We start from the raw sequence: 25,750 nt of genomic DNA on the forward strand, positions 1-25,750 counted from the left end.
TTTCTTTACCGTGCTACATCTGGTCGTAGTGGATTCCGTTAGCGGCCATATGTAATCTACCTCCATTCATATGTGATTTACAACCATTCACACGTGATTTACCTCCGTTCACACGTGACTTAGCTCCGTTCTTTGGGCTCCGGACGCGCTCCGCTTCTCCGCCGAACGAACCGCGGGTTTCACGCCGGGAAGTGTCCATCCTCTGTCGGACGCGAGTCGGCTTGAGCGTCGGTCGTCTGGCCCGGAGCGGGTGGTCGTGACGGGAGCGACCATGATCGAGCGACCGGAGACTGCGATCCCCAGCATCGCGGTGAGTCTCCCGTTCTCCGTGTGTTTTCTGTGTGTGTGTGTGTGTGTGTGTGTGTGTGTGTGTGTGTGTGTGTGTGCTGGTTTTATATTTGAGTAAACCCCCCCCCCCCCTGTGTAGCCGCAGCCCAGCGGAGCAAAACATAATTAGCCTTTCTGTTGAACGAGATGCTGTGTGGTGGATAGAACAAACCACTCTGTGTTGACCCTTTAAATGGCTGTTCTTTGAACGGAGGCTGGTGGACATCATCCAGCACAGCTCGTCTCTGTGAGAAAACCTCCACACCAGTATGATGAGCTCCAGAACGATCAATGATCTATGAATACTATGATCAATACTTAAATACATCATCACAAATAAACCACATTAAATGCTGCAGAAGCACAGGTCCCTGTAAATAACAGGCTTTCTGATTCACATGCATCTATGTTATGTTTCAGCCAATCACAGAGGCAGCACCTTACATAACGCGTGCATCATCATCATCACACTAAACTTGTATGTAGGCGGGTCAAACATGCAAATGGTGGAAAGAGCTTCAGGCTTGTTCAGAGGAGTTTGGCCTGTTTGATCTGCATCAGTGAGTATCGATAAGTCCAGTAGATCGTTTCCCGTTTCCTGTTCGTCACCACTGGTGGTGATCCCCTTCCAGTTTCACACTCAGTTGTGGGATATGTGGAATTTGCCATGGACCATAGGAGATTTTTATCATGGATCCCAATAAAAAAAACCTGTGGTCGATTGTGGTGAATTACTATTATCAGGATGAACCTAAATATCATCACAAGCCAGGTCAAACCAAATATTCTGGTCTCCCTGGCTGGTTCCATGATGGTTTCCTTGGTGGCTGGAAACGTGGTTGAAGCTACTGTAAAGCTGCTGCTGCAGCTGTAAAGCTGCTGCTGTTGTAAAGATGCTGTAAAGCTGTTGTAAAGCTGCTACTGCTGTAAAGCTGCTGCTGTTGTAAAGATGCTGTAAAGCTGCTGTTGTAAAGCTGCTGTAAAGCTGCTGTTGTAAAGCTGCTGTAAAGCTGTTGTAAAGCTGCTGCTGCTGTAAACCTGTTGTAAAACTGTGGTAAAGCTGTTGTAAAGCTGCCGCTGTTGTAAAGATACTGTAAAGCTGCTGTTGTAAATCTGCTGTAAAGCTGCTGCTGTAAAGCTACTGCTGCTGTAAAGCTGCTGCTGTTGTAAAGCTGCTGTAAAGCTGCTGCTGCTGTAAAACTGCTATAAAGCTGCTGTTGTAAAGCTGCTGTAAAGCTGCTGTTGTAAAGCTGCTGCTGTAAAGCTGCTGTAAAGCTGCTGCTGTAAAGCTGCTGTAAAGCTGCTGCTGTAAAGCTGCTGTAAAGCTGCTGTTGTAAAGCTGCTGTAAAGCTGCTGTAAAGCTGCTGTTGTAAAGCTGCTGTAAAGCTGTTGTAAAGCTGCTGTTGTAAAGCTGCTGCTGTAAAGCTGTTGTAAAGCTGCTGCTGTAAAGCTGCTGTAAAGCTGCTGCTGTAAAGCTGCTGTAAAGCTGCTGTTGTAAAGCTGCTGTAAAGCTGCTGTAAAGCTGCTGCTGCTGCTGTAAAACTGCTGTAAAGCTGCTGTAAAGCTGCTGCTGCTGCTGCTGCTGTAAAGCTGCTGTAAAGCTGCGGTTGTAAAACTGTGATAAAGCTGTTGTAAAGCTCCAGCACACAGAATGACAGGTAGCCTCGTGGTCCTGACTGAACTTCTGTTAGAAATTAGTCTGACATCCAGAAGTGCAGTAGCACTGATCCACAGTGGTAACATGGCTTCTGATGGCCCGTGTGATGTTTTCATTAGTCCAGAGTTCAGCTGCAGATGCTCTTAGACCCCCTCCCCTTTCAGCACAGAGCTGCAGTTCTCCATCAGCATCATGCATGACAGAGTCTCAGAGGCCGCTCACTGGCCAGCCATTATTGTGTTTGCCTCACTTAGCGTGCAGGACAGTGGTTGGGGTGAGAGAGTGATGGGGAGGGAGACAGGATGAAGAGACTGGCCCTGATCTGGTCCCTGCCATCACCAGGACCACACGAGGAACAGGATGGACATGACTCAACATGTAGTGAGATTTCATAGCCTTTCTTTTCCATGTAGCTTCACATCTCTGCTTTGAGGAATTGATTGGCTCCTATTTGTTTTCTGTCTGGTGGACTTTTGTTTGCATCGTCCTCAGAGAGCCTGTTAACTGTCTCGGTCTGCCCCCCCTTGTGTTTGTCCCAGCTGGGTCCTGCAGGAAACAGGCAGACTAATTGCAGGTTGACAGAAAGGAAGATTTTTGTTTGACACATGTAAAATGCCAAAGTGACACAGAGTCGGTGTGTTGCATCATCTGCCTGTTTGAGTGTTAAAGAACACAACAACGTTTCTTTGAATGATTTATGTGGATAATATGTTTATTTTGGCAGCATAACCTTCATATTGTCTCTTGTAGTGTGTGTTGTTAGATAGATAGATAGATAGATAGATAGATAGATAGATAGATAGATAGATAGATAGATAGATAGATAGATAGATAGATAGATAGATAGATAGATAGATATGATTCATGCTGGTCTGTATTTTCTTGCAGCAGCGGAACCTGGAGGGCTACGTGGGCTTCGCCAATCTCCCCAACCAGGTGTATCGGAAGTCAGTGAAAAGGGGGTTTGAGTTCACGTTAATGGTTGTAGGTAAGTTGGAAACATGTTGAGTTTGCTTCTGTCTGCATGTCGGCTCACCTGCCCGTCTCCCTGCGTCCGCCCGTCTGCCTGCGTCCGCCCGTCTGCCTGCGTCCGCCCGTCTGCCTGCGTCCGCCCGTCTCCCTGCGTCCGCCCGTCTCCCTGCGTCCGCCCGTCTCCCTGCGTCCGCCCGTCTCCCTGCGTCCGCCCGTCTACCGGCTAGAGGGTGTTACAAAATGTGGCTTACACAGGAAGTGGACAGAACTGGGAGGACATGGCCCAAACTGGGAGGAAGTGGACAGAACCGGGAGGACGTGGGCCAAACCAGGAGAAGCAGACGACCCATGAATTGTATACGGAGCTACGATCAAACCCCAAATATCAGACCCAAACAGGAGACAACCTCCAGTTCTGAGCAACACAACTCCTGGTCCAAGCACTGGTCATCTCCCGCCTCCACTACTGCAACTCTCTCCTGCTGGACTCCCGGCCTCGGCGACTAAACCACGCAGCGTATCCAGAACTCTGGAGCACACCTCGTCTTCAATCTACCCAAATGCTCCCATGTATTCCTTATTGCTCAGGATTTATGATCATCTGATTTCAGACGATTGATTAATTCCCTAAAACAGATGTGTGTGTAATGTTTTGCTGCCATTCGAAGAGTTTGATACACATTTAGATGGTTATCAGGATGATATGATGGTGACATTATTATTAAATTATATTTTCATACCGTCTCGTCTTCTCGCTCCCCGAGAAGCAACGCCACCAGAAATGTGTTCCCAGGCCGCCTCGCTGAGAGGAAACGGCAGCTTCCTGCCTCTCTGGTCCAGCTGGCACATCCAATAGAAGCTCCTGGAGAGATGAGCCGGACCAGAGCCAGTCTGGAGCCAGACCAGAGCCAGTTAGAGAGCTGATGAGAACTGAAGGAGCCAAAAGGAAAGGATGCTTCCTGCTGCTTCATGCTGTCAATCAGGCCCAGTACTTCATTGATCACTAGAGTCCACGTGACCCTCCAGACCCGGCTGTGTTCACACAAACACAGTGATAAATGATGAGTGATTCAGCGCCAATGAGACAGAAACGTGGAATGAATTCTGGCGACTCGGTGTTGAGATTGTCATCCTGATGTCACTGAATCAGAAACGGTGGAAACAAATGGAGCAGACTGACGTCACAAAGTATGACTCAGCACTTTTTTACTGATCACCATCATCATGGAGTTCTGAATATGAATATGAGCGTCATATGAGTGTCATTCAGAATGACACACGGTCATGTCAGATACAAGGCGCTGGCTCACAATATTATTGGTAACAAGATTAACTTGGAGACAGAAAACAAACACAAATAGTCAAATTCCTCACATTCCTCCCTCTGACTCCCCCCTCCCCCTCTCAGCCCAGAGGCAGCAGCTGGCCGCCTCACATCCTGACAGCACACACACACACACACACACAGGCACACTGGCGTTAAACGATGGAGTCGACGGTCGTGAGAAATGCTGTGTTTGCTGAACGCCACATGTTTGGAAAACATAGTTCTCCATTGTTAGGCTGAATTTAACCACTTGGCTGAATCAGAGGTCAAAGGTCAGGGTTTAGGCAAAGATAAGGATCTGCAAGTCCAGCAGGGTCCATGGATTCCGGATCCAACTGAAACTGTAGCCCCCTTTTGGGCTACATTTTCATTGTGGGAGTATTCCGCTTTTATTCTAAACGCTCGCCGTAACAGAATATTACGCCTCAACGGAGGTCGTCACAGAGCCGCATCAGAGTGACGAGGTGATGCAGCGTGCTATCTAAACGCTGGGATGGACAACCACACAACGAACACGCTATGACGTCGGGATGAACACGTGACGATGTCGGGATGAATAAGCGCCTGGATCAACACGCGATGAGGTCGGGATGAACACGCGATGACGCCGGGATCAACACGCGATGACGCCGGGATCAACACGCGCCGACGTCGGGATCAACACGCGCCGACGTCGGGATGAACACGCGATGACGTCGGGATCAACACGCGCCGACGTCGGGATCAACACACGATGACGTCGGGATCAACACGCGATGACGTCGGGATCAACACGCGACGATGTCGGGATGTATAAGCGATGACGTCGGGATGAATAAGCGATGACGTCGGGATGAATAAGCGATGACGTCGGGATCAACACGCGCCGACGTCGGGATGAATAAGCGATGACGCCGAGATGAATAAGCGATGACGTCGGGATGAATAAGCGATGACGTCGGGATCAACACGCGCCGACGTCGGGATGAATAAGCGATGACGTCGGGATCAACACGCGCCGACGTCGGGATGAATAAGCGATGACGTCGGGATGAATAAGCGATGACGTCGGGATCAACACGTGCCGACGTCGGGATGAATGAGCGATGACGTCGGGATCAACACGCGCCGACGTCGGGATGAATAAGCGATGACGTCGGGATCAACACGCGCCGACGTCGGGATGAATAGGGGATGAGTCTCAGCAGACGAGAGCATCCGAAAATAGAGACGGAGAAACTGGAGCGAGCGAGCGAGCGAACACACACACACACACACACACACACACACACACACACACACACACACACACACACACACACACACACACACACACACACACAGCCGTACCAGAGTCTGAGTATAGGAAGTAATACAGGGATGAAATAAAGTTGAATAAAGAGAGGAGGCGGGGCTTTCTTCCACATAGACACATTCTGAGATCAATCGTGAGATGATTTACATAATCTGCTGAGTCATTGTAAAGACTGTGAACAATCCGTTAAAGGTCACCAAGAAGGTTAGCACACGGCGCTAACGTGTGACTGCTAATGTTTGTGTGAGTCTTTCACACGTCTCTTTTAGTGTGAAAGGGAAGAAGGGAAGGGCTCTGTTCTGTGAAACGGTAGTCGGAGCCGCAACACGACATGAGTGAATGTGTGTGTGTGTGTGTGAGTGAGTGTGTGTGTGAGTGAGTGTGTGTGTGTGTGTAACGTATCGGGTTTAGACAGCAGATTAAACTGCGTTCTGCAAGGTCAGTAGGAAAAGCGGTCAATCCTAAACCTGTAGACCATCTCATCCACACACACACACACACACACACACACACACACACACACACACACACACACACACACACACACACACACACACACACACACACACACAAGCTTAGTGAGGAACAACAACAGGACAGACATTAAGACACACTCGGATCAGTGAGGCAGATAAACAGATATCAGAGCATGGGGGGGGATTTCCGAGATGCTTAGATGGGTTCAGGCTCCTCCCACTCTGGACGGTGGAGCCCCGGAGAGGTTGAGTACTAAGGAGGCGGCGAGGTCACTGTGAGGTCACAGCGAGGGCTGCATAGTTGACCAAACTAACCTAACCAATATTAGGGGGGGGCAGGAGGGGCCAACCGTCCTTTTATCATAAAAATGCCCTCGGCTCACATGCTCGGCTGCAGGTGTGTGTGTGTGTGTGTGTGTGTCTATATATCTTTAACTGTATTGATATTTAAACGTGTCCTCAGGTGAATCTGGTCTTGGGAAGTCGACTCTCATCAACTCCCTGTTCCTGACTGACCTGTACTCCAAGGACTACCCCGGACCCTCCCAGCGCATCAAGAAGACGGTCCAGGTGGGTCAAGTCTCTCACGCTGGGCTTCAGCCACAGACTGTGTTGTCGCCATGACGACACCTCTCACAGACAGTCTTTGGTCTCAAGGTACCTTCAGGTAGAACTGGACTCCAGGGTTCCTGGTCCATGTGAGTGAGGAGTAAACACCAACGAACCGTCAGGAAGTCCTCATCAACATCCTGGCCCTGGTCCGGTTCCAGTTCCACTCCTTCCTATAACACATGAATCAACATGGAGGACTAAAGCAACTATGTCTACATGACCTTATTTGGAGTGTTGATGTAGCAGCTACAATGTTAGCGTAGCCTAGCACCATCAACCAGACTCCATTCAGAAAACCAGCGTTTTAACAGTAGTTATCTTGTGGTCTTGCAGACAGACCTAACAAAGCATGACTCAGCACTTTTTACTGATCACCATCATGATGGAGTTATTTCAGCATCCTTTTCATCTGGTTATTGATATTAAATCACAGATCAATACTTTATTCTGATTCCTCCAGCTGTGGAGAACCAGCCCACGTGGGTCTTACTGGATCACACAAATGATCCCACAGTGAAATCAGATTACCAGGCTCCAAAGCCACCTGGTCCAGTCCTCGTCGTCATGCTGACACCGAGGGTAAAGGATGAAGCACATCCAGAAAAAGAAACACAGAGCAAGAATGAAGGATGGAGGAGGAGCAGAGGAGGGGAGGAGAGGAGGAGGAGGAGAGGGGGGGAGGAGAGGAGGAGGCTGATGGATAGAGAAGCAGTGATTGTTTAGAAAGAGGCCACAAAGACAAACAGGGAAATGGGTGAGACTGTATTTCCGCCCGAGGCCTGAGAGGTCAGGAGCAGGGCAAGAATGTTCCCATGAACCCAGCACACACACACACACACACACACATTTACATTTAGGTCATTTAGCTTTTGTCCAAAGCGACTTACAATAAGTACATTTGTCAAAAGAAGGAAACAAAGAAACCACAACGTATCATTGCCGATAAAGTAAGAGCTAAAAGTAGAACAAGTGTTAGGTCCTCATCTGAGTAAAGTAGTACTTCAAGAGCAACAGTGCTACGATCAGAGTGCTATAGGTAAGGGGGGGGGGGGGGGGGGGGTGTTAGTGGGTCATGCTATGTAGAGTCGAGGTGAAGTCTGAACAGGTGAGTCTTGAGCCTTTTCCTGAAGATGGCAGTGACTCTGCTGTCCTGACATTAGTCGGGAGTTCGTTCCACCACTGAGGACCAGAACAGAGAAGAGTCTGGACTTTGCTGAGCCACATTTGTTTGATTTCAGCGTTGGTGGAACCAGCCGGCCAGCTGAAGTAGAGGAGTGAAGTGCTCGCTTCGGGGCGTGAGGTTTGACCAGTGTTTGAAGGTAGATGGGTGCTGTTCCATTGATGGCCCTGAAGGCCAGTGCCATCGTCTTGAATTGGATGCGTGCTGCAACAGGGAGCCAGTGGAGGTCACAAACACACACAAAACTAATATGTAGTTTCAAGGTGTATTCAAGACTCAGAGCGGCTTTCAACATGGCTGAACCAGCAGAACCTGATCCATGAACCCTGATCCATAAACCCTGATCATGAACCCTGATTCATGAACCCTGATCCATGAACCCCGAAGTCTGAAAGATGACATTGTTGCGGGTGTCCAGGAGGCTACGCCGGCTCTGCAGGAGCAGCCGTTGGCATGGTTACCGGCTGCTGTGGTCGGAGGCGGAGCGGAGAGACGGTCAGAGTATTTATATTCCAGAACAATCTGGAACGCTTAGTCGCTCGCTCACTTCCTGGGATCAGATCCCTTTTTAAGTGCTGGTGTTCAGACCCACGGCATTCTTGAGGTTTCATCCCGATCTGGTTTTCTTCCTCTAACGATGGAAAAAGCAAATCTGCTTTTGAGATGGCCGACATGTCGTACAGAAACACACACAGTTTGCTTCTGTATATATATATATATATATATATATATATATATATATATATATATATATATATATATATATATATATATATATATATATATATATATATATATATATATACACACATACACAAGGAGGGTGGAGGGGAGGAGGGTGGAGGAGAGGAGGATGGAGGTGAGGAGGTTGGAGATGAGGAGGGTGGAGGTGAGGAGGATGAGGAGAGTGGAGGTGAGGAGGGTGGAGGAGAGGAGGTTGGAGATGAGGAGGTTGGAGGGGAGGAGGTTGGAGGTGGAGGTGAGGAGGATGGAGATGAGGAGGGTGGAGGTGAGGAGGGTGGAGGAGAGGAGGTTGGAGGCGGAGGTGAGGAGGGTGGAGGTGAGGAGGTGGAGGAGAGGAGGGTGGAGGTGAGGAGGGTGGAAGTGAAGGTGAGGAGGGTGGAGGTGAGGAGGTTGGAGGTGAGGAGGATGAGGAGAGTGGAGGTGGAGGTGAGGACGTGGAGTAGAGGAGAATGAGGAGGGTGGAGGTTGGATGTGGAGGTGAGGAGGATTGAGATGAGGAGGGTGAAGGATGAGGAGGTTGGAGGATGAGGAGGGTGGAGGTGAGGAGGATGAGGAGAGTGGAGGTGAGGAGGTGGAGGTGAGGAGAATGAGGAGGGTGGAGGTGAGGAGAATGAGGAGGTGAGGAGGTTGGATGTGGAGGTGAGGAGGATTGAGATGAGGAGGGTGGAGGTGAGGAGGTTGGAGGTGGAGGATGCGGAGGGTGGAGGTGAGGAGGGTGGAGGAGAGGAGGTTGGAGGTGGAGGAGAGAAGGGTGGAGGTGGAGGTGAGGAGGATGAGGAGGGTGGAGGTGGAGGAGAGAAGGGTGGAGGTGGAGGAGAGAAGGGTGGAGCTGCTGACCCTGTGGAGCTGTGTGTTGCAGGTGGAGCAGTCCAAGGTGCTGATCAAGGAAGGAGGCGTCCAGCTGACTCTCACCATTGTCGACACGCCAGGATTCGGGGACGCAGTGGACAACAGCAACTGGTGAGGGGAGAGGTGTGGGTGTGGCCTAATGGTCTGCAAGATGTAGGCGTGGCTTAATTGTATGTGGGCGTGGCCTAATGCTCTGCCGTCCCATCTTCATCGGTTCTTCTCTCCTCCAGCTGGCAGCCGGTCATCAACTACATCGACAGTAAGTGTGAGGACTTCCTGAACGCCGAGTCCAGAGTGAACCGCCGCTCCATGCCGGACAACCGAGTCCACTGCTGCCTGTACTTCATCGCACCCTCCGGACACGGGTAGGTCTGCAAGCCACTGCCGGAAGGTCTGCACGTCACGGCGGGTAGGTCTGCATAGGTCTGAACGCCACGGCGGGTAGGTCTGCATAGGTCTGAACGCCACGGCGGGTGGGACTTCATGCCACGGCGGGTTGGTCTGCATTCCACGGCGGGTGGGAATTCATGCCACCACGGGTGGGTTGATGATGTTACACAATGGAAGTAAACATGGATCCAAAGCTGAGTTCACACACATTACTCACGCTAGTTTGACCGCAGGATCATCACCATATAGGAGGTGGGGCTTAGCACAGGAGAGGAGGCGGGGCACATTGTCTGGTCTCTGGACTATGAGCTACTATGGTAGACCTCTGGGGGACCACAGACAGGGTCATTTTTTCAGACTTCAATACAATGAGAGAGTCGCCGCCCCCTGGTGGTCAGTAGGGAGAAGCATCAGCTCCACCTCTCAGAAGCAGGTTTCCTCCTGGTGGTTCTGGACCACCAGACCAGATGGTGTGTGTGACCCACACGGGTGTCCCTGAGCTAATTGCTCCTGACGAGCTGGCTGTCGCCCTGCGTGGTTGACTCCACCGTCGGTGTGTGAATGTGTGTATGAATGGGTGAATGTCAGTCATTGCTGTAAAGCGCTTTGGACAAAAGCGCTATATAAATGAGGTCATTTACCATTTACCCACAAAGGTTATATAACAGTTCTGCACATGCTCAGTAGACTCTGCTCTCCATCTCTGAATCAGCCAATCAGAGAGGAGCTGGAGGCCTCTCGTCTCGCACAGACACACCGTCTTCTCTTATGATGTGTGTGTGTGTGTGTGTGTTACTCTGCTAACGTTGTAGCATTTGTTCACCCACAAACAGCCGAGGCTACAACTTTACTGATGACCTCATACTCCTTAGTGCAGCGACACATGGGCGGGTGAACGTAGACGGTGAAGCGGCGTGCTGCTGCTGCCATCTTTGTTCGACAGCTTCCAGGCTGAGACGAGGGCGAGGTCAGAGTAGCGATGGAGGACGTGGCGTGTCGTTTCCCTGCCACTCCACAGGAATTTGCCAGAATGGCATTTCCCAGCTGTTTACACCGTCAAGTCCTGAACCAGCTGCAGGACTCCCAGGAGTAAAACCTGAACCCCTATAAATCCCCTGTGTTACAAGTCATGCTCACTGAAGCGTCACTGTCAGTGTGCCCAGAACTCTGAGTGGGGGAACTGGTCTATGTGGGACCCCTGATGCTGGACAGAGCCCCTTCTGACCCTGGTGAACCACTCAACAGCTGTTTGTTGGCCTCTTAGTGTTTCTGCATTCCCGGGACCTCGACCATGTCCAGTTATATTCTATTTATATTTCATTCTGCACACACTGGACCCCCAGCTCGGTTTCTGTCATCGGGACTCGGTGGAGAACTGATGGGGGTCGACAAAGAAAACAAAACCACCGAAGAAGAGCATGTGGGACAGAGAGCTTTCAGCTGGCCTCATTGTGGATTCATGTGATGTGTGGCTTTGGTCGGCCCTCTGCTGGTGACCCACTGAACTGCATTCAATCTGAAGAGTGATGCACTGAGGAAGTCTCTATGGATGTGTTCTTATAAAAGAGACCACAGACTGTCTGTGGTCAGATAGACAGTAGCTCACATTAGTCCAGAGACCAGACCAGACCATGTGGAGGAACCAGAGACTGTCTGTGGTCCCCCAGAGGTCTAGATAGTAGCTCACATTAGTCCAGAGACCAGACCAGACCATGTGGAGGAACCAGAGACTGTCTGTGGTCCCCCAGAGGTCTAGATAGTAGCTCACATTAGTCCAGAGACCAGACCAGACTATGTGGAGGAACCAGAGACTGTCTGTGGTCCCCCAGAGGTCTAGAGAGTAGCTCACATTAGTCCAGAGACCAGACCAGACTATATGGAGGAGCCAGAGACTGTCTGTGGTCCCCCAGAGGTCTAAATAGTAGCTCACATTAGTCCAGAGACCAGACCAGACTATGTGGAGGAACCAGAGACTGTCTGTGGTCCCCAAGAGGTCTAGATAGTAGCTCACATTAGTCCAGAGACCAGACCAGACTATGTGGAGGAACCAGAGACTGTCTGTGGTCCCCCAGTGGTCTAAATAGTAGCTCACATTAGTCCAGAGACCAGACCAGACTATGTGGAGGAACCAGAGACTGTCTGTGGTCCCCAGAGGTCTAGATAGTAGCTCACATTAGAGACCAGACCAGACTCTGTGGAGGAACCAGAGACTGTCTGTGGTCCCCCAGAGGTCTAAATAGTAGCTCACATTAGTCCAGAGACCAGACCAGACTCTGTGGAGGAACCAGAGACTGTCTGTGGTCCCCCAGAGGTCTAGATAGTAGCTCACATTAGTCCAGAGACCAGACCAGACTATGTGGAGGAACCAGAGACTGTCTGTGGTCCCCCAGAGGTCTAGATAGTAGACCACATTAGTCCAGAGACCAGACCAGACTATGTGGAGGAACCAGAGACTGTCTGTGGTCCAAACAACAAGGTCTCTGCTGTATTTATGTCTAGATGACCTTATATGGAGTGTTGATGGAGCAGCTACAATGTTAGCGTAGCCTAGCATCCATCAACCAGACTCCATTCAGAAAACCAGCGTTTTAACAGTAGTTATCTTGTGGTCTTGCAGACAGACCTAACAAAGCATGACTCAGCACTTTTTACTGATCACCATCATGATGGAGTTATTTCAGCATCCTTTTCATCTGGTTATTGATATTAAATCACAGATCAATACTGGAGGATACTCCATGGTGCTAAGTCCCGCCTCCTCTCTGGAGCGTCTAGCGAGTAACCTGAGGCGTGGATGTTCCTGCCGTGTGGTGTAACTCACCTAGAGGACTCGTTCCTGCAGGTCTCGGGTCTCCAGCTGACTCCAGTCCTTTTGAAGGTTTTCTCTTCCTGTCCTTCAGTCTGAAGCCGCTGGACATCGAGTTCATGAAGAGACTCCACGACAAAGTCAACGTCATTCCTCTGATTGCCAAAGCCGACACGCTGACCCCAGAAGAGTGCCAGCTCTTTAAGAAGCAGGTGTGTAAGGACTTGGTCTGGATCCAGTCCGTGGGGAGGACCCTGTAGCATCTGTGTTATTGTTTATTAGCTTTAAACTGACAAACATCACATGTGAACGTTTTTTTTTTTTACAAAATAACGTCCCCACAGGAAGGGGCGGGACTTAGCTTCTCTATCTTTAGCGTTCTTTTCCACGAGTTAGACGAGAACATCGACAAGTGTGTCAAGTCTGAGAAAGGAGGCAATAAGCCTAGCTTAGCATTAAGACTGCAAGCAAGAGGGAATAGGTTGCCTGCAAATAACATGACTGACTGTAAACCGGATCACATGACGGACTGTAAACCGGATCACATGACGGATCACATGACGGACTGTAAACCGGATCACATGACGGACTGTAAACCGGATCACATGACGGACTGTAAACCGGATCACATGACGGACTGTAAACCAGATCACATGACGGATCACATGATGGACTGTAAACCGGATCACATTTCTGTCTTTGTCAGATCATGAAAGAGATACAGGAGCACAAAATCAAGATTTACGAGTTCCCCGACACGGAGGACGACGAGGACAACAAGCTGATCAGGAAGATCAAGGTAACGTGCTTCAGTCGGGGGTCCTGAGAACATAAAACCAGTCAGACAGGTTTCAAATATATAATAATAATAAAAGTTTGTGTGAGAAATGATGTCATGCAAGATTGTATAAAACCTGAACTCGTTTTGGACGAAGAGAAGAAGAAATATATAGAAGCACTTTAATTTCAACTTCTGAAATGCATCGAAATGTTTCATGTTGAAATCAACTTTAGTGAATTTGACAATGCCAGCTAAAGGAAATTATTAACAAACCTTCACAAACAGCTAGCACCGCCGACACCACCGGGTCCTGGTCCTCCTCAGACCAGACGGAAAGTCCGATGATGTCACAGGACCTGACCAGCCCAACGTCAGACGGCTGTTAGCAGCTAGCATGATAACGTTCTCCGTCTCTCCTCGCCAGGAGAAGATGCCGCTGGCGGTCGTCGGCAGCAACGTGGTCATCGAGGTGAACGGCAAGAAGGTCAGAGGTCGCCAGTACCCGTGGGGCGTGGCAGAAGGTAGGTTCCCTTAGGTCCCCGAAACCAGGATGCCGCTTGGCGAGGGTTAGAGCACGTTTCCCACAATGCCCCTGTGCATACACTGAATGTTTCAGCTAGCAGCTAATACGACACAAGCAGAGGAGAACGTATACAATTATTATTATTATTATTATTATTATATTATTATTACAACTGTTATACAAACTATCATCATAAATAAACATCGGGTTTATTCGGACGACAGTAAATCAAACTTCAACTGTCAGAACGCGACGGTAGGTTTGTTGACCACTAGGTGGAGCCAGAGTGTGTGTACGAAACGATGCAATGAAGATTGGCTGGAGTCGAATAGTCTATGGGTGCAGTCGAATAGTCAAAAAATAAGGTCCTAACTCCTATTCCTAACTCCTATTCCTTGACCTCTGGGGAAAACGTCACGGGGTTAAGGAAAGGCGATAGGAGAACTCAAAAGGACTTAGGAATAGTCGACCGCGGTGCTCAGAGAATCCGACCAGACTTTCACTAAGCTACGTCATTATAACGCGGCCGCTGATGATTGACAGCTGATGATCGGCACCGGCGATTGACGTGCGTCTGCGCTGGAGAAACTACAATAATGGACTACAAAAAACGCATCGTCCACTTCTCCACATGTTGGTTTTATAAACAGCTGGTTCACTGACCGGCTTCACGTCCAGCAGCTCCTCCTTCCTGTTTGACTGTTGTTTTATTTACGTTTCATTTGTGGTTTTAGTTTCGTTTTTGTCAAACATTTGTAACATGATTGAAATAAATGAAAAAAAAACAAAAAACATTCGATTATTATCACTGTCCACACACATTTATTATCACTATTCCAATTACTATATGTCTGCATGAAAGTCATTGTTAAATATGTAAATGCACCTATCGTTTGTTTTCATGAACGGCCGAGGTGTGCGGCACTTTAAATGTTGCTCTCGCAAAGAATTGTGGGTCGGTGTAATCTCCTTTCCTTTCGCATAGGAAGGTCCGTTGCATCCTATGCTAAAGGAGCTCTGAAAGGAAGCATTGGAGCTCCTTTCCTTTGCATTTAGAGAATTCGAACAGCTCTTATCATGGCGGCCACTTGTTTACTTCCGGGTCACTTCTTCAGTTAGGAACCTTCCTAAGCAAAAAAGACTATTCGACTGCACCCTAGTTCTCTTAGGAAGGTTCCTAACTGAAGAAGTGACCCGGAAGTAAACAAGTGGCCGCCATGATAAGAGCTGTTCGAATTCTCTAAATGCAAAGGAAAGGAGCTCCAATGCTTCCTTTCAGAGCTCCTTTAGCATAGGATGCAACGGACCTTCCTATACGAAAGGAAAGGAGATTACTCCGACCCACAATTCTTTGCGAGAGCAACATTTAAAGTGCCGCACACCTCGGCCGTTCATGAAAACAAACGATATGACTTTCATGCAGACATATAGTAATTGGAATTGTGTTGATAAATGTGTGGACAGTGATAATAATTTAATGATATTTTTATTTATTTCAATCATGTTACAAACTTACAAAAACGAAACTAAAACCACAAATGAAACGTAAATAAAGCGTCAAACAGGAAGGAGGAGCTGCTGGACCTGAAGCCGGTCAGTGAACCAGCTGTTTATAAAACCAACATGGGGGACAAGTGGACGATGCGCTTTTTGTAGTCCATTATTGTAGTTTTTCCAGCGCAGAAAAGTAGTTTAGTGAAAGTCCGGTCGGATTCTCTGAGCACCGCGGTCGACTATTCCTAAATCCTTTTGAGTTCTCCTATCGTCTTTCCTTAACCCCGTGACGTTTTCCCCAGAGGTCAAGGAATAGGAGTTAGGAATAGGAGTTAGGACCTTATTTTTTGACTATTCGACTGCACCCCGTTTCTGGATGTGACCTTCGCCTATAGAGGCTAAGCCCCGCCCCCTCCTGTGCCCCCATTGAAATTGATGTTTGTGAATGTCGGCTGTAAATAAAACGTGGTTTGCTCGTCCATGTGTCGACATTTGAACGGACAACGAGCGCCGCCGCTCTGTTAGCGTGGAGGTGAAACGGTTGCATAATGGCGAGCGTTGATGGCGAGGACGACTCGATCAGAATCTCAATACTCGTAATAAATCCCTCCTGTACCTTACCTCGGGTAGCCTCTTGGAGGTCCACGTTGAACCGGATCCGGACCTTCCTGGTCCACAGAGAGCATCCTCCCGTCAACACGACCACACGGTCCTGGTAGTGTTGCTGGAGAAGAGGCCCAGTGCATGATGGGATATGTTGTTTCAGTATGATCCACTGTTCTCTCTCTGACCCATTTATCAGTCTGTCACTGTTTCATTCTTTCTGTTTCTCTTTGTTCTGTTTTTGTCTGTTCTTCTCCATGACTGACAGAGGGCATTTTTGGTAAACCAACCATCTTTCACTTCAGTCCAGCCTTCTCCTTTCCTTCCTCCCCCTCTTCCTGCTCCTCCTGCTCCTTAGGCTGATGGTCAAACCAACGCTCTAATCAGACTTGGGCTGGACACTTTTCTCAGAGCTTAAATTATTATTATTTATTATAATACAAAATAACATTGTCATAATCCCTCGTGTGTCCTCAGTAGACTGAAGAAGCTAATTATGTCTTATCATTTTAGGTTGTCAACGAGCCGTCAGGTTAGCCGTCAGGTTGTATGCTAGCTGTCAGGTTGTATGCTAGCCGCCAGGTTAGCCGTCAGGTTGTATGCTAGCCGTCAGATTAGCCCTCAGGTTGTCAACGAGCCATCAGGATAGCCGTCAGGTTAGCCGTCAGGTTGTCAGCTAGACGTCAGGTTAGCCGTCAGGTTGTCAAGCCAACACTTTATTTAATCTCATCATCATCCCTCGTGTGGCTCAAAGGTAAACTGCAGGTGTAAAAGTTAAATAAAACACTGGAAGAAATTCTGCTCATTAATTTGGCAACCCTGATAAAACCTCCCGTCCCGGTCTTGGGGTTGACTGACCACAACAACCTCATTTGGAGGCAAAATAGAAATAATTCCTCATTGGACAGAAAAAGGACTAAAAGCCAGGCCGGATCCTGCAGACCAGCTCTGAGGCTGGCTGTCCTCCCAGGTCTGATGCTGCTGTGATCGTCATGGAGAAGCGGCTGTTAGCTGCTGAAGCTAGCAGCAGTAGAAATATGGCGCTTACGCTGCGGCTCCCTTCTTTGCTCCGATGCTATCAAACACCGTCGTCCCTCTGATCTCAGTCCCAATGTCAGTCCCGTCGGGAAGACGTGGACTTGTTGTGTTGGTGCAGGACGAACGGTGTCCGGTATCACTGGACCAATGACCGGGATCCTCCATCCTAACGCACTGCTTCTGGATTCATTCTAGATTGATGAGTTCTCATGTAGCATTTCAGTCATCAAGCTAACGTGTGGTTTGGAATCATGAATGTTAAGACTTTTAACGCGGGAATGTGTTGCAGCTCATCATCGTCATGGCCTTAAACCTGGCTCGAGGTCCAGGCTCCAAACACCTGATGGACCGAAACCATTCAAAGTCCACTTGTAAAGCACAAAATGATTGGAATTCTTTAAAGAACTTTGCATCAGGTGTTTCCTGCGTTTCATCAACAAACGAGATGTCTTCTATGAGCTTTTTTCCTTTGACTCCCCCCCACTGAGACCTGCACCCCCAGACTGGACCCCCATACAACACCCCTCCAACCACGCACTCCCTCTACAAGCCCCGCGCTCTTTAGCCAGCTTGGACAAATGCAGGTTATGGTGTTGATCCGGGCCAAATCTGGGCTGAATCTGGGCCGGTTCTGGGCTCAAAGTGGGCCAGGTCTGAGCCACAATAAACCCAGCTGCTCCAGACCCAGATTTAGCCCCCTGCTGGGCGCAGACAGTAACTGAAACACCGTACCCCTCCCCCCTCCGTCAGAGCTCCCTCCTCTAGAAGAGACAGAAGGTCATTGGCTGGCTTTGGATGCCAAGGGGCGGGACGGCTTAAGTTTCATCAATGGTAAGGTGTCCTCCGTATTCACGCCCTGATGATGCCCGACTGCCGGGTGGCAGCTAACCAATCAAGAGTAGCGTCCTCGACGAGGCCTCCGTTTCTCTGCAGTCCTTTTACAGATTCCCAACTGAGGAGTCCTCGAGTCTCACAACCATCTAACTGCACCGTGTTGTGTGTTCTGTTGTCTGAAGACTGCGATCAGAGTCCGTCGGGCTGCAATCAGAACACCGTCCGTCCGGCTGCCATCAGAACACCGTTAGTCTGTCGAGCTGCAATCTATTTATCTATTTGTATTTATCCATCTGATCACGGATCGCAGTAACTTTAGTGAATTTGCATCATGACGAGAATCTCAGCTTCTAGCTTTTCCTCTAAAATTAATTCATTCCTAATTTATGATTTATGATCAGAGAAACGTGTTTTATCTGGGACACAATAACAAAATTTGTTCCTTAACTAAATGTAAAAAGATTTTGATGATTACCGGTAAAATATGAATCACAATTATTTGTAGGGATATCTGTCAACATGTGATCCTGGGAAACGTAGATGAAATTAAATGATGAAGTGTTTTTGGATGTAAAGTGCTACTTGACTGGTTGGCGGAGACAAACGACCGCTAGGTGATAATTCTAGCCGATTCTAGTTAGATCTAGTTGATTCTAGTTCATGGCTGCAGACTTACCTGTGAAGTCTCTCCATGTTGTTTCCAGTAGAATTGGTTCTTCTCGACCTGATCAACAACAAAAACACAGTTAGCAGCTAGCTGGGAAACACTGGAGTTGGTGGAGACCAAAACAGAGCGAAATACTGACCTGCAGAAAAACGACTCCACGTCGAGGATTATGTTCAGAAGTGTCCTTAGAATGTTGTTGACTTGTAAAGCTGCTTTGAGTTGAGGGAGGAGCGCCGTCCACGTCCTGTCTGACACGCTGAACGCTCAAACATACTTCCTGTCTGGAACAGACTGAAACGTGAGGTTGTCCTCATGTCTCCGTTAATGTCAACCACGACTCTGATTGGATGAAGACGCCTCACTATAACTTCACTGTAACCCCATTACCACGAGTGAATGAGTTTTACTTCCATACATAGAGATTAATAACAATAATATTAATGGTTTAATACATATGCTTCATTATTATATTTCTGCTGGGACTGTGTGGATTCAATCTACCCAGAGTTGCACAATTACGTGTGTTGATTATTATTCTGACGTTCATGTAAAGTTATTGTCTTTCTGTGTTTCAGTGGAGAACGGTGAACACTGCGACTTCACTGTGCTACGCAACATGCTGATCCGGTAAGACCTGCATGTCTACGGGGTTAGGCAGGTCCACTCGGGTGTTAGGCAGGTCCACTCGGGTGTTGGGCAGGTCCACTCGGGGGTTGGGCAGGTCCACTCGGGGGTTAGGCAGGTTCACACAGGGGTTGGGGTTAGGCAGGTCCACTCAGGGGTTAGGCAGGTCCACTCGGGGGTTGGGCAGGTCCACTCGGGGGTTGGGCAGGTCCACTCGGGGGTTAGGCAGGTTCACACAGGGGTTGGGGTTAGGCAGGTCCACTCAGGGGTTGGGGTTAGGCAGGTCCACTCGGGGGTTGGTGTTAGGCAGGTCCACTCGGGGGTTGGGGTTAGGCAGGTCCACTCGGGGGTTGGGGTTAGGCAGGTCCACTCGGGGGTTGGGGTTAGGCAGGTCCACTCGGGGGTTGGGGTTAGGCAGGTCCACTCGGGGGTTGGGGTTAGGCAGGTCCACTCGGGGGTTGGGGTAAGGCAGGTCCACTCAGGGGTTGGGGTAAGGCAGGTCCACTCGGGGGTTGGGGTAAGGCAGGTCCACTCGGGGGTTGGGGTTAGGCAGGTCCACTCGGGGGTTGGGGTTAGGCAGGTCCACTCGGGGGTTGGGCAGGTCCACTCGGGGGTTAGGCAGGTTCACACAGGGGTTGGGGTTAGGCAGGTCCACTCAGGGGTTGGGGTAAGGCAGGTCCACTAGGGGTTAGGCAGGTCCACTCGGGGTGGGGAAGGTCCACTCGGGTGTTGGGGTTAGGCAGGTCCACTCGGGTGTTGGGGTAAGGCAGGTCCACTCAGGGGTTGGGGTAAGGCAGGTCCACTCGGGGGTTGGGGTTAGGCAGGTCCACTCGGATGTTGGGCAGGTCCACTAGGGGTTAGGCAGGTCCACTCGGGTGTTGGGCAGGTCCACTCGGGGGTTAGGCAGGTCCACTCGGGGGTTGGGGTTAGGCAGGTCCACTCGGGGGATGGGGTTAGGCAGGTCCACTCGGGGGTTGGGGTGAGGCAGGTCCACTCAGGTGTTGGGCAGGTCCACTAGGGGTTAGGCAGGTCCACTCGGAACTCATTAGTTCCTCCTCCTTCCACAGGACCCACATGCAGGATCTCAAGGACGTCACCAACAACGTCCACTATGAGAACTACCGCAGCAAGAAACTTGCCGCCGTCACCTGTAACGGGGTCGACACCTCCAAGACCAAGGGGCAGCTCACCAAGTAGGCCGCAGTCTACCACAATAATATGATGTTATGATAATGACGAAGATCAGAGGAACAGGGACTAACAGGGTCTGGTCTGGTCTGGGGTCAGCAGGAGTCCTCTGGCTCAGATGGAGGAGGAACGCAGGGAACATGTGATGAAGATGAAAAAGATGGAGGCCGAGATGGAGCAGGTGTTTGAAATGAAGGTGAAGGAGAAGAAGCAGAAACTGAAGGACTCAGAGGCTGAGGTGAGTCTGAAATAACAGCGGAGGTTGAATTCAAGCACCATTCAGAAAAAAAATGAAAAATTTAACCTTATGATTGGCCCTCAGCTGGAGCGACGCCACGAGCAGATGAAGCGGAACCTGGAGGCCCAGTACAAAGAGCTGGAGGAGAAGAGGCGGGTGTTCGAGGACGAGAAGGCCAACTGGGAGGCTCAGCAGAGGATCCTGGAGCAGCAGAAACTGGACGCCTCCAAGTCAGTAACCCTGCTGCAGTTGACTGACCCGAACCCGGCAGCAAGTCTAGACCTAGCTTTGTAGATACCCAGCTGACTAGATACCCAGTTACCTAAATACCCAGCTGTCTAGATACTCAGCTGGCTAGATACTCAGCTGGCTAGATACCCAGCTGTCTAGATACTCAGCTGGCTAGATACTCAGCTGTCTAGATACCCAGCTGTCTAGATACTCAGCTGGCTAGATACCCAGCTACCTAAATACCCAGCTACCTAGATACCCAGCTGTCTAGATACTCAGCTGGCTAGATACTCAGCTGGCTAGATACTCAGCTACCTAGATACCCAGATGTCTAGATACTCAGCTGTCTAGATACTCAGTTGGCTAGATACCCAACTACCTAGATACCCAGCTGTCTAGATACTCAGCTGTCTAGATACTCAGCTGGCTAGATACTCAGCTGTCTAGATACCCAGCTGTCTAGATACTCAGCTGGCTAGATACCCAGCTACCTAGATACCCAGCTGTCTAGATACCCAGCTGTCTAGATACTCAGCTGGCTAGATACCCAGCTACCTAGATACTCAGCTACCTAGATACCCAGCTGTCTAGATACCCAGCTGGCTAGATACCCAGCTGTCTAGATACTCAGCTGGCTAGATACCCAGCTACCTAAATACCCAGCTACCTAGATACCCAGCTGTCTAGATACTCAGCTGGCTAGATACCCAGCTACCTAGATACTCAGCTACCTAGATACCCAGCTGTCTAGATACCCAGCTGGCTAGATACCCAGCTGGCTAGATACTCAGCTGGCTAGATACCCAGCTACCTAAATACCCAGCTACCTAGATACCCAGCTGTCTAGATACTCAGCTGGCTAGATACCCAGCTACCTAGATACTCAGCTACCTAGATACCCAGCTGTCTAGATACCCAGCTGGCTAGATACCCAGCTGTCTAGATACTCAGCTGGCTAGATACCCAGCTACCTAAATACCCAGTTGACTAGATACTCAGCTACCCAACTAACTACATACCCAGCTACCTAGATACCCAATGTCCTAGATACCCAGCTAACGAGATACCCAGCTACCTAGATACCCAGCTACCCATCTAATGAGATACCCAGCTACCTAGCCAGACATCCTCTTTCCCATCAAGCTTCAGAATCCCTTGAAGGCCCCCAACAATCTCCATTTTCTTTGTATGAGTCAAACGTGAAAACAGTTGTGTGTCTGTTCTGCTTTTCTTCTATTTCTAAGCCCAAAAACCTCAAACTGTCGTCATGACGACCGAGAAAAGAATAAAAATGCAGTTTTCTAGTTCTCGTCTGGGATGGTGAAGTAATGATGTCACTCTTCTTGTTGCCAGGACAATGGAGAAGAACAAGAAGAAAGGGAAGATCTTTTGAAGAGCTGCAACCGGATTCTTCACTTTTGTCTTCGTCCCCCGATGTTCACAAACAAACAAACAAACAAACACACAAACAACACTGGAACCACAACGTTCCTCTGTAGTGAACATGGACCCCTTCTCTCTCACACACACACACACACATTCATTCTCTCTCTCTCACACACACACACACACACACACAAACACCTCTGCTTCTGTCCAAACCTTTCATTTTCACAGGGATGCATGTTTTTGTGAGAATCTATTTTCCTATATTTCCTGACAAAGAGGAGAAGCTTGAGTTCCTCTGAGCGACAGTGAACACCTCACAGCGACTGTTTGCAGTCAGACAGACAGGCAGTCAGTCAGACAGACGTGTTTAGAGATGGGAGGCCATGTGACGGGGTCGTGGCAGCGAAATTAATCAGCAAGTCTCTTTAGTCCGACAAATGTGTTCAATTTAAAAAGCGGTAAGCATCGTAGCTAATAATAATAATAATAATAATCTACTCGCACCACCGACGTGTCAGACGACTCCGGAGGTCAACGGCGTGAACTCGCCCGTCAGCGACTGAAGCGTGGCGGTGACCGGCCCTTTAATTAAAGGCCCAGCCTGTCGTGTTGAGGAGGCTCAGTGTTTCCTGTTTAAATGCCTGTGGTCGAAGCCTCATGGGCGTTGCAGCGATTACAAAGATGTTCTATAATTCAGTGCCGACGTCGTCGTGGACCTGAACCCTGACCTTTAACCTTCCTTTCCATAACTGTTTAGAGAAGTTTGATCTCAGAATTGTCATTGAATTTACTTCCTCACACAAGCAAACATTCCCATCTTGACAGTGTAACTTCTATTTTAGTGTGTTTTATTTTCATATGATATTAATAATACTAGTTGTACGGTTGAAGAAGGACTCCTAAAACCCTTGTAGTTTTCTGATCTGGCATTTGGCTGCAGGATTCATGGTGCATTCAAAGCCCAACGTTAAAGGGAAGGAGCGTAAACCTGCAGCACATAAACTGTTAGCGGTGTGGATTCGTTCATGATGTTGATGAAATGCTTCTTTTGTGGCTGCTCAGTGGCCTCTCTCATAATAAGAACAGAACTTGAAGTCATGTGAAACATTTCTAGACGGTGTAGATCTACGCCAACGAGAACCCTTCCTCAGGACCGCTCTGCTGGCCCGTTCTCTCTGGAGATGCTTGTAAACCAATAACACCAAACTGAGATCCACAAAAGGTTCTATTTTATATGTACACTGTTTACTGCTTCTCTTTGTTCCGTCTCTAATTGTACATGGTTAATATTAAAGTTGACTTGGTTGTGCTTTAACGTGTGCAAATATTCCTTTAACACGCATTCACCAGCAACAACTAAACATGGAGTCAAACGTTCTGGATCAACAATTTACACACTAGGTGAGTCAATCTATGAAAAAAAAGGGCTTAACCCCCAAAAAATTGATACAAAAGGTTTTTCAATGGATTCTAGTAGTATTTGGTGTGCTGAATAACATACTAAAAGTATACCAAAATATACCTCCCAGAAAGCCCTCATTTCCAAGATGGCCGCCGAAATGGCGGCGGGGAGCTTGAAATGGCTATATCTCAAATTGAAAAAATGTTGCAAAGGAATTTTCAACTGATTCTGTTACCTCCGGACATGCTTACGAACATACTAAAAATCTAGGAAAATACACCTTCCGGAAAGGCTTCATTTTCAAGATGGTGGCCAAAATGGTGGCCGGCCAAGCTTAAAATGGCTATATATCTCAATAGAAAAAGATTATTCGAATGATTTTTCACTTGATTCTGGTACCTGCAAATATGCTTATGAACATACTAACAATCTAGGAAAATATACCTCCCAGAAAGGCTTCATTTTCATAATGGCGTCCAAAATGGCGGCCGGGAGCTTAGAATGGCTATATCTCAAATGGAAAATGTTACAAAAGAATGTTTCAACTGATTCTGGTACCTCTATACATTAAGAACGTGCGACAAATCTAGGTAAATATAACTGCTAGAAAGGCATCATTTTCAAAATGACTGCCTGTAAGCTTTCATTGGTTAAATGGTTAAAATTGGTTCCTATTCAAACTAGAAAGGTGGTGTTGGTGTTGAACAACATAAATGCCACACTTATTGTGGTCTTTATTCATCATCATCTTCGGGCTCCTCTGGAAGAAACTTGTTATGTGGATTGTCACATTCCTTAAGTGGACATGGTCCACAGACAGTAGTACAAGGTAGTCCATATTTTCTGCAAGAGCAGCGGAGTGTCTTGCAGGCAGTGGTACAGTTACAATGAATGACCTTCAAGAGACTGTCTGGAGCAACATTCATTGTTGACATGAGTGGGACAAATCTATTGTCCTGCAGGCTCCACCCCCAGTTCAGGGCATCCATACCATCTTCTGTTCCCATCCAGACCATGACCTGGTAGTATGCTCTACGACAGTGAAATTTGGTCGCAGATTCAGTTGGTGGCAGACGTTCAGGCGTTACAGTTAATGAAGCTGAGACAACCTTCTTGCTGAAAATGTTATATCGCATTGCTGCAAGGGAATCTGTGCACTTTCCACCAAAGAGGACAGCCATTACTTGGCACCCAAGGTCATCGATCACCTCTGTGGTCTGGTTTGGGACAATGAATGCATTGGCACAAGATCGAAGGACAGGATCCCCTTTTACAAGCTTCTGGAAAGCAGTCTTTTTGCCAACCCCGAAGATCCGAGGGTTGTGTCACAGCCAGTGAGAGCATGGATGAACATCAAATGAGAACACACATCATGTCCAAGTACTTCTTTTAAATGGTTTACGGCATACATTTTAAAACTGCCATCAGCTTTTGACTTGTCTGATCTGAAATAAACGCCCTTACTATCTCTCTGTGCATAGTGAAGTAGTAAGACAAGGAGATCTGTATCTTCTCCAATCAGCGTAGTGGTGTGAAGAAGAGATGAAACTGGAGAGCTATCATTGGAGGAGGTTATGCGTTACGAACTCAGTCCTTTCCCTCCTGCCCTCTTTGAAGCTGGAAACATCTTCCACAAGGCTGATAAACCACAACTTGCACACGCAATCTGTGATCATGCAAGTGATACGGGGTTCAGCATGCCAATCACCCTAAACCCGCACCAGCTGCTTTGTCCGCCACCAATTGATGTCCCCCAGGTCCATGCTCCTATGATTTCAGTTCCACCTCTGACCACTATACATACAACACCGGACTTGGACCTCATATTCACACCAACACTTCACCCATTCCCGTAATCATTACACACCACCACCACATCAGACACTACCACACCCACTCTGTGAACATTCATAATCTCAGACCACTCACAGAACAATCCACCACTCCAGTCAACAAACCACCTGTCACCATAAACTTGGCACTTTTTAATGTTCGCTCTCTTTTAAATAGAACTTTTTTAATGAATGATGTGATTTTAGATAACAAGTTAGACTGTCTTCTTTTAACTGAGACATGGCTTGGCACTGACGCACCTGCTGTTCTC

General features: G+C 48.5%; 1 protein-coding gene across 2 annotated transcripts; it reads left to right on the forward strand.

The window, feature by feature from the left end:
- Nucleotides 1-23,559, forward strand: LOC311018239 (septin-7-like). Of its 2 annotated transcripts, none has more exons than XM_084017100.1 (13): nt 1-310; nt 2,873-2,972; nt 6,517-6,623; nt 9,449-9,549; nt 9,669-9,803; nt 12,729-12,846; nt 13,341-13,433; nt 13,840-13,936; nt 19,150-19,201; nt 20,266-20,391; nt 20,486-20,624; nt 20,709-20,854; nt 22,209-23,559. In XM_084017100.1, the coding sequence occupies exons 1-13, from the start codon at nt 272-274 to the stop codon at nt 22,246-22,248; spliced, it is 1,293 nt and encodes a 430-aa protein (XP_083873226.1). In that variant the 5' UTR covers nt 1-271; the 3' UTR covers nt 22,249-23,559. The 2 variants fall into 2 exon arrangements, with proteins under 2 accessions (XP_083873226.1, XP_083873227.1); XM_084017101.1 differs by having other exon boundaries at nt 2-310; nt 20,489-20,624.
- Nucleotides 23,560-25,750: the final 2,191 nt, after the last annotated feature.

Source organism: Eutrigla gurnardus, assembly GCF_963514095.1.
Source record: "Eutrigla gurnardus genome assembly, chromosome: 9".
Classification (NCBI taxonomy): Eukaryota; Metazoa; Chordata; class Actinopteri; order Perciformes; family Triglidae; genus Eutrigla; species Eutrigla gurnardus.

What these genes read in the sequence shown, in the direction of transcription:
- LOC311018239 (XM_084017100.1), top strand. Translation starts at nt 272, where the DNA reads ATGATCGAGCGACCGGAGACTGCGATCCCCAGCATCGCG. An exon ending in AGCTGATCAGGAAGATCAAG is followed by an intron (nt 13,434 to 13,839) that starts GTAACGTGCTTC and finishes TCTCCTCGCCAG; the next exon opens with GAGAAGATGCCGCTGGCGGT. An exon ending in CCCGTGGGGCGTGGCAGAAG is followed by an intron (nt 13,937 to 19,149) that starts GTAGGTTCCCTT and finishes TCTGTGTTTCAG; the next exon opens with TGGAGAACGGTGAACACTGC.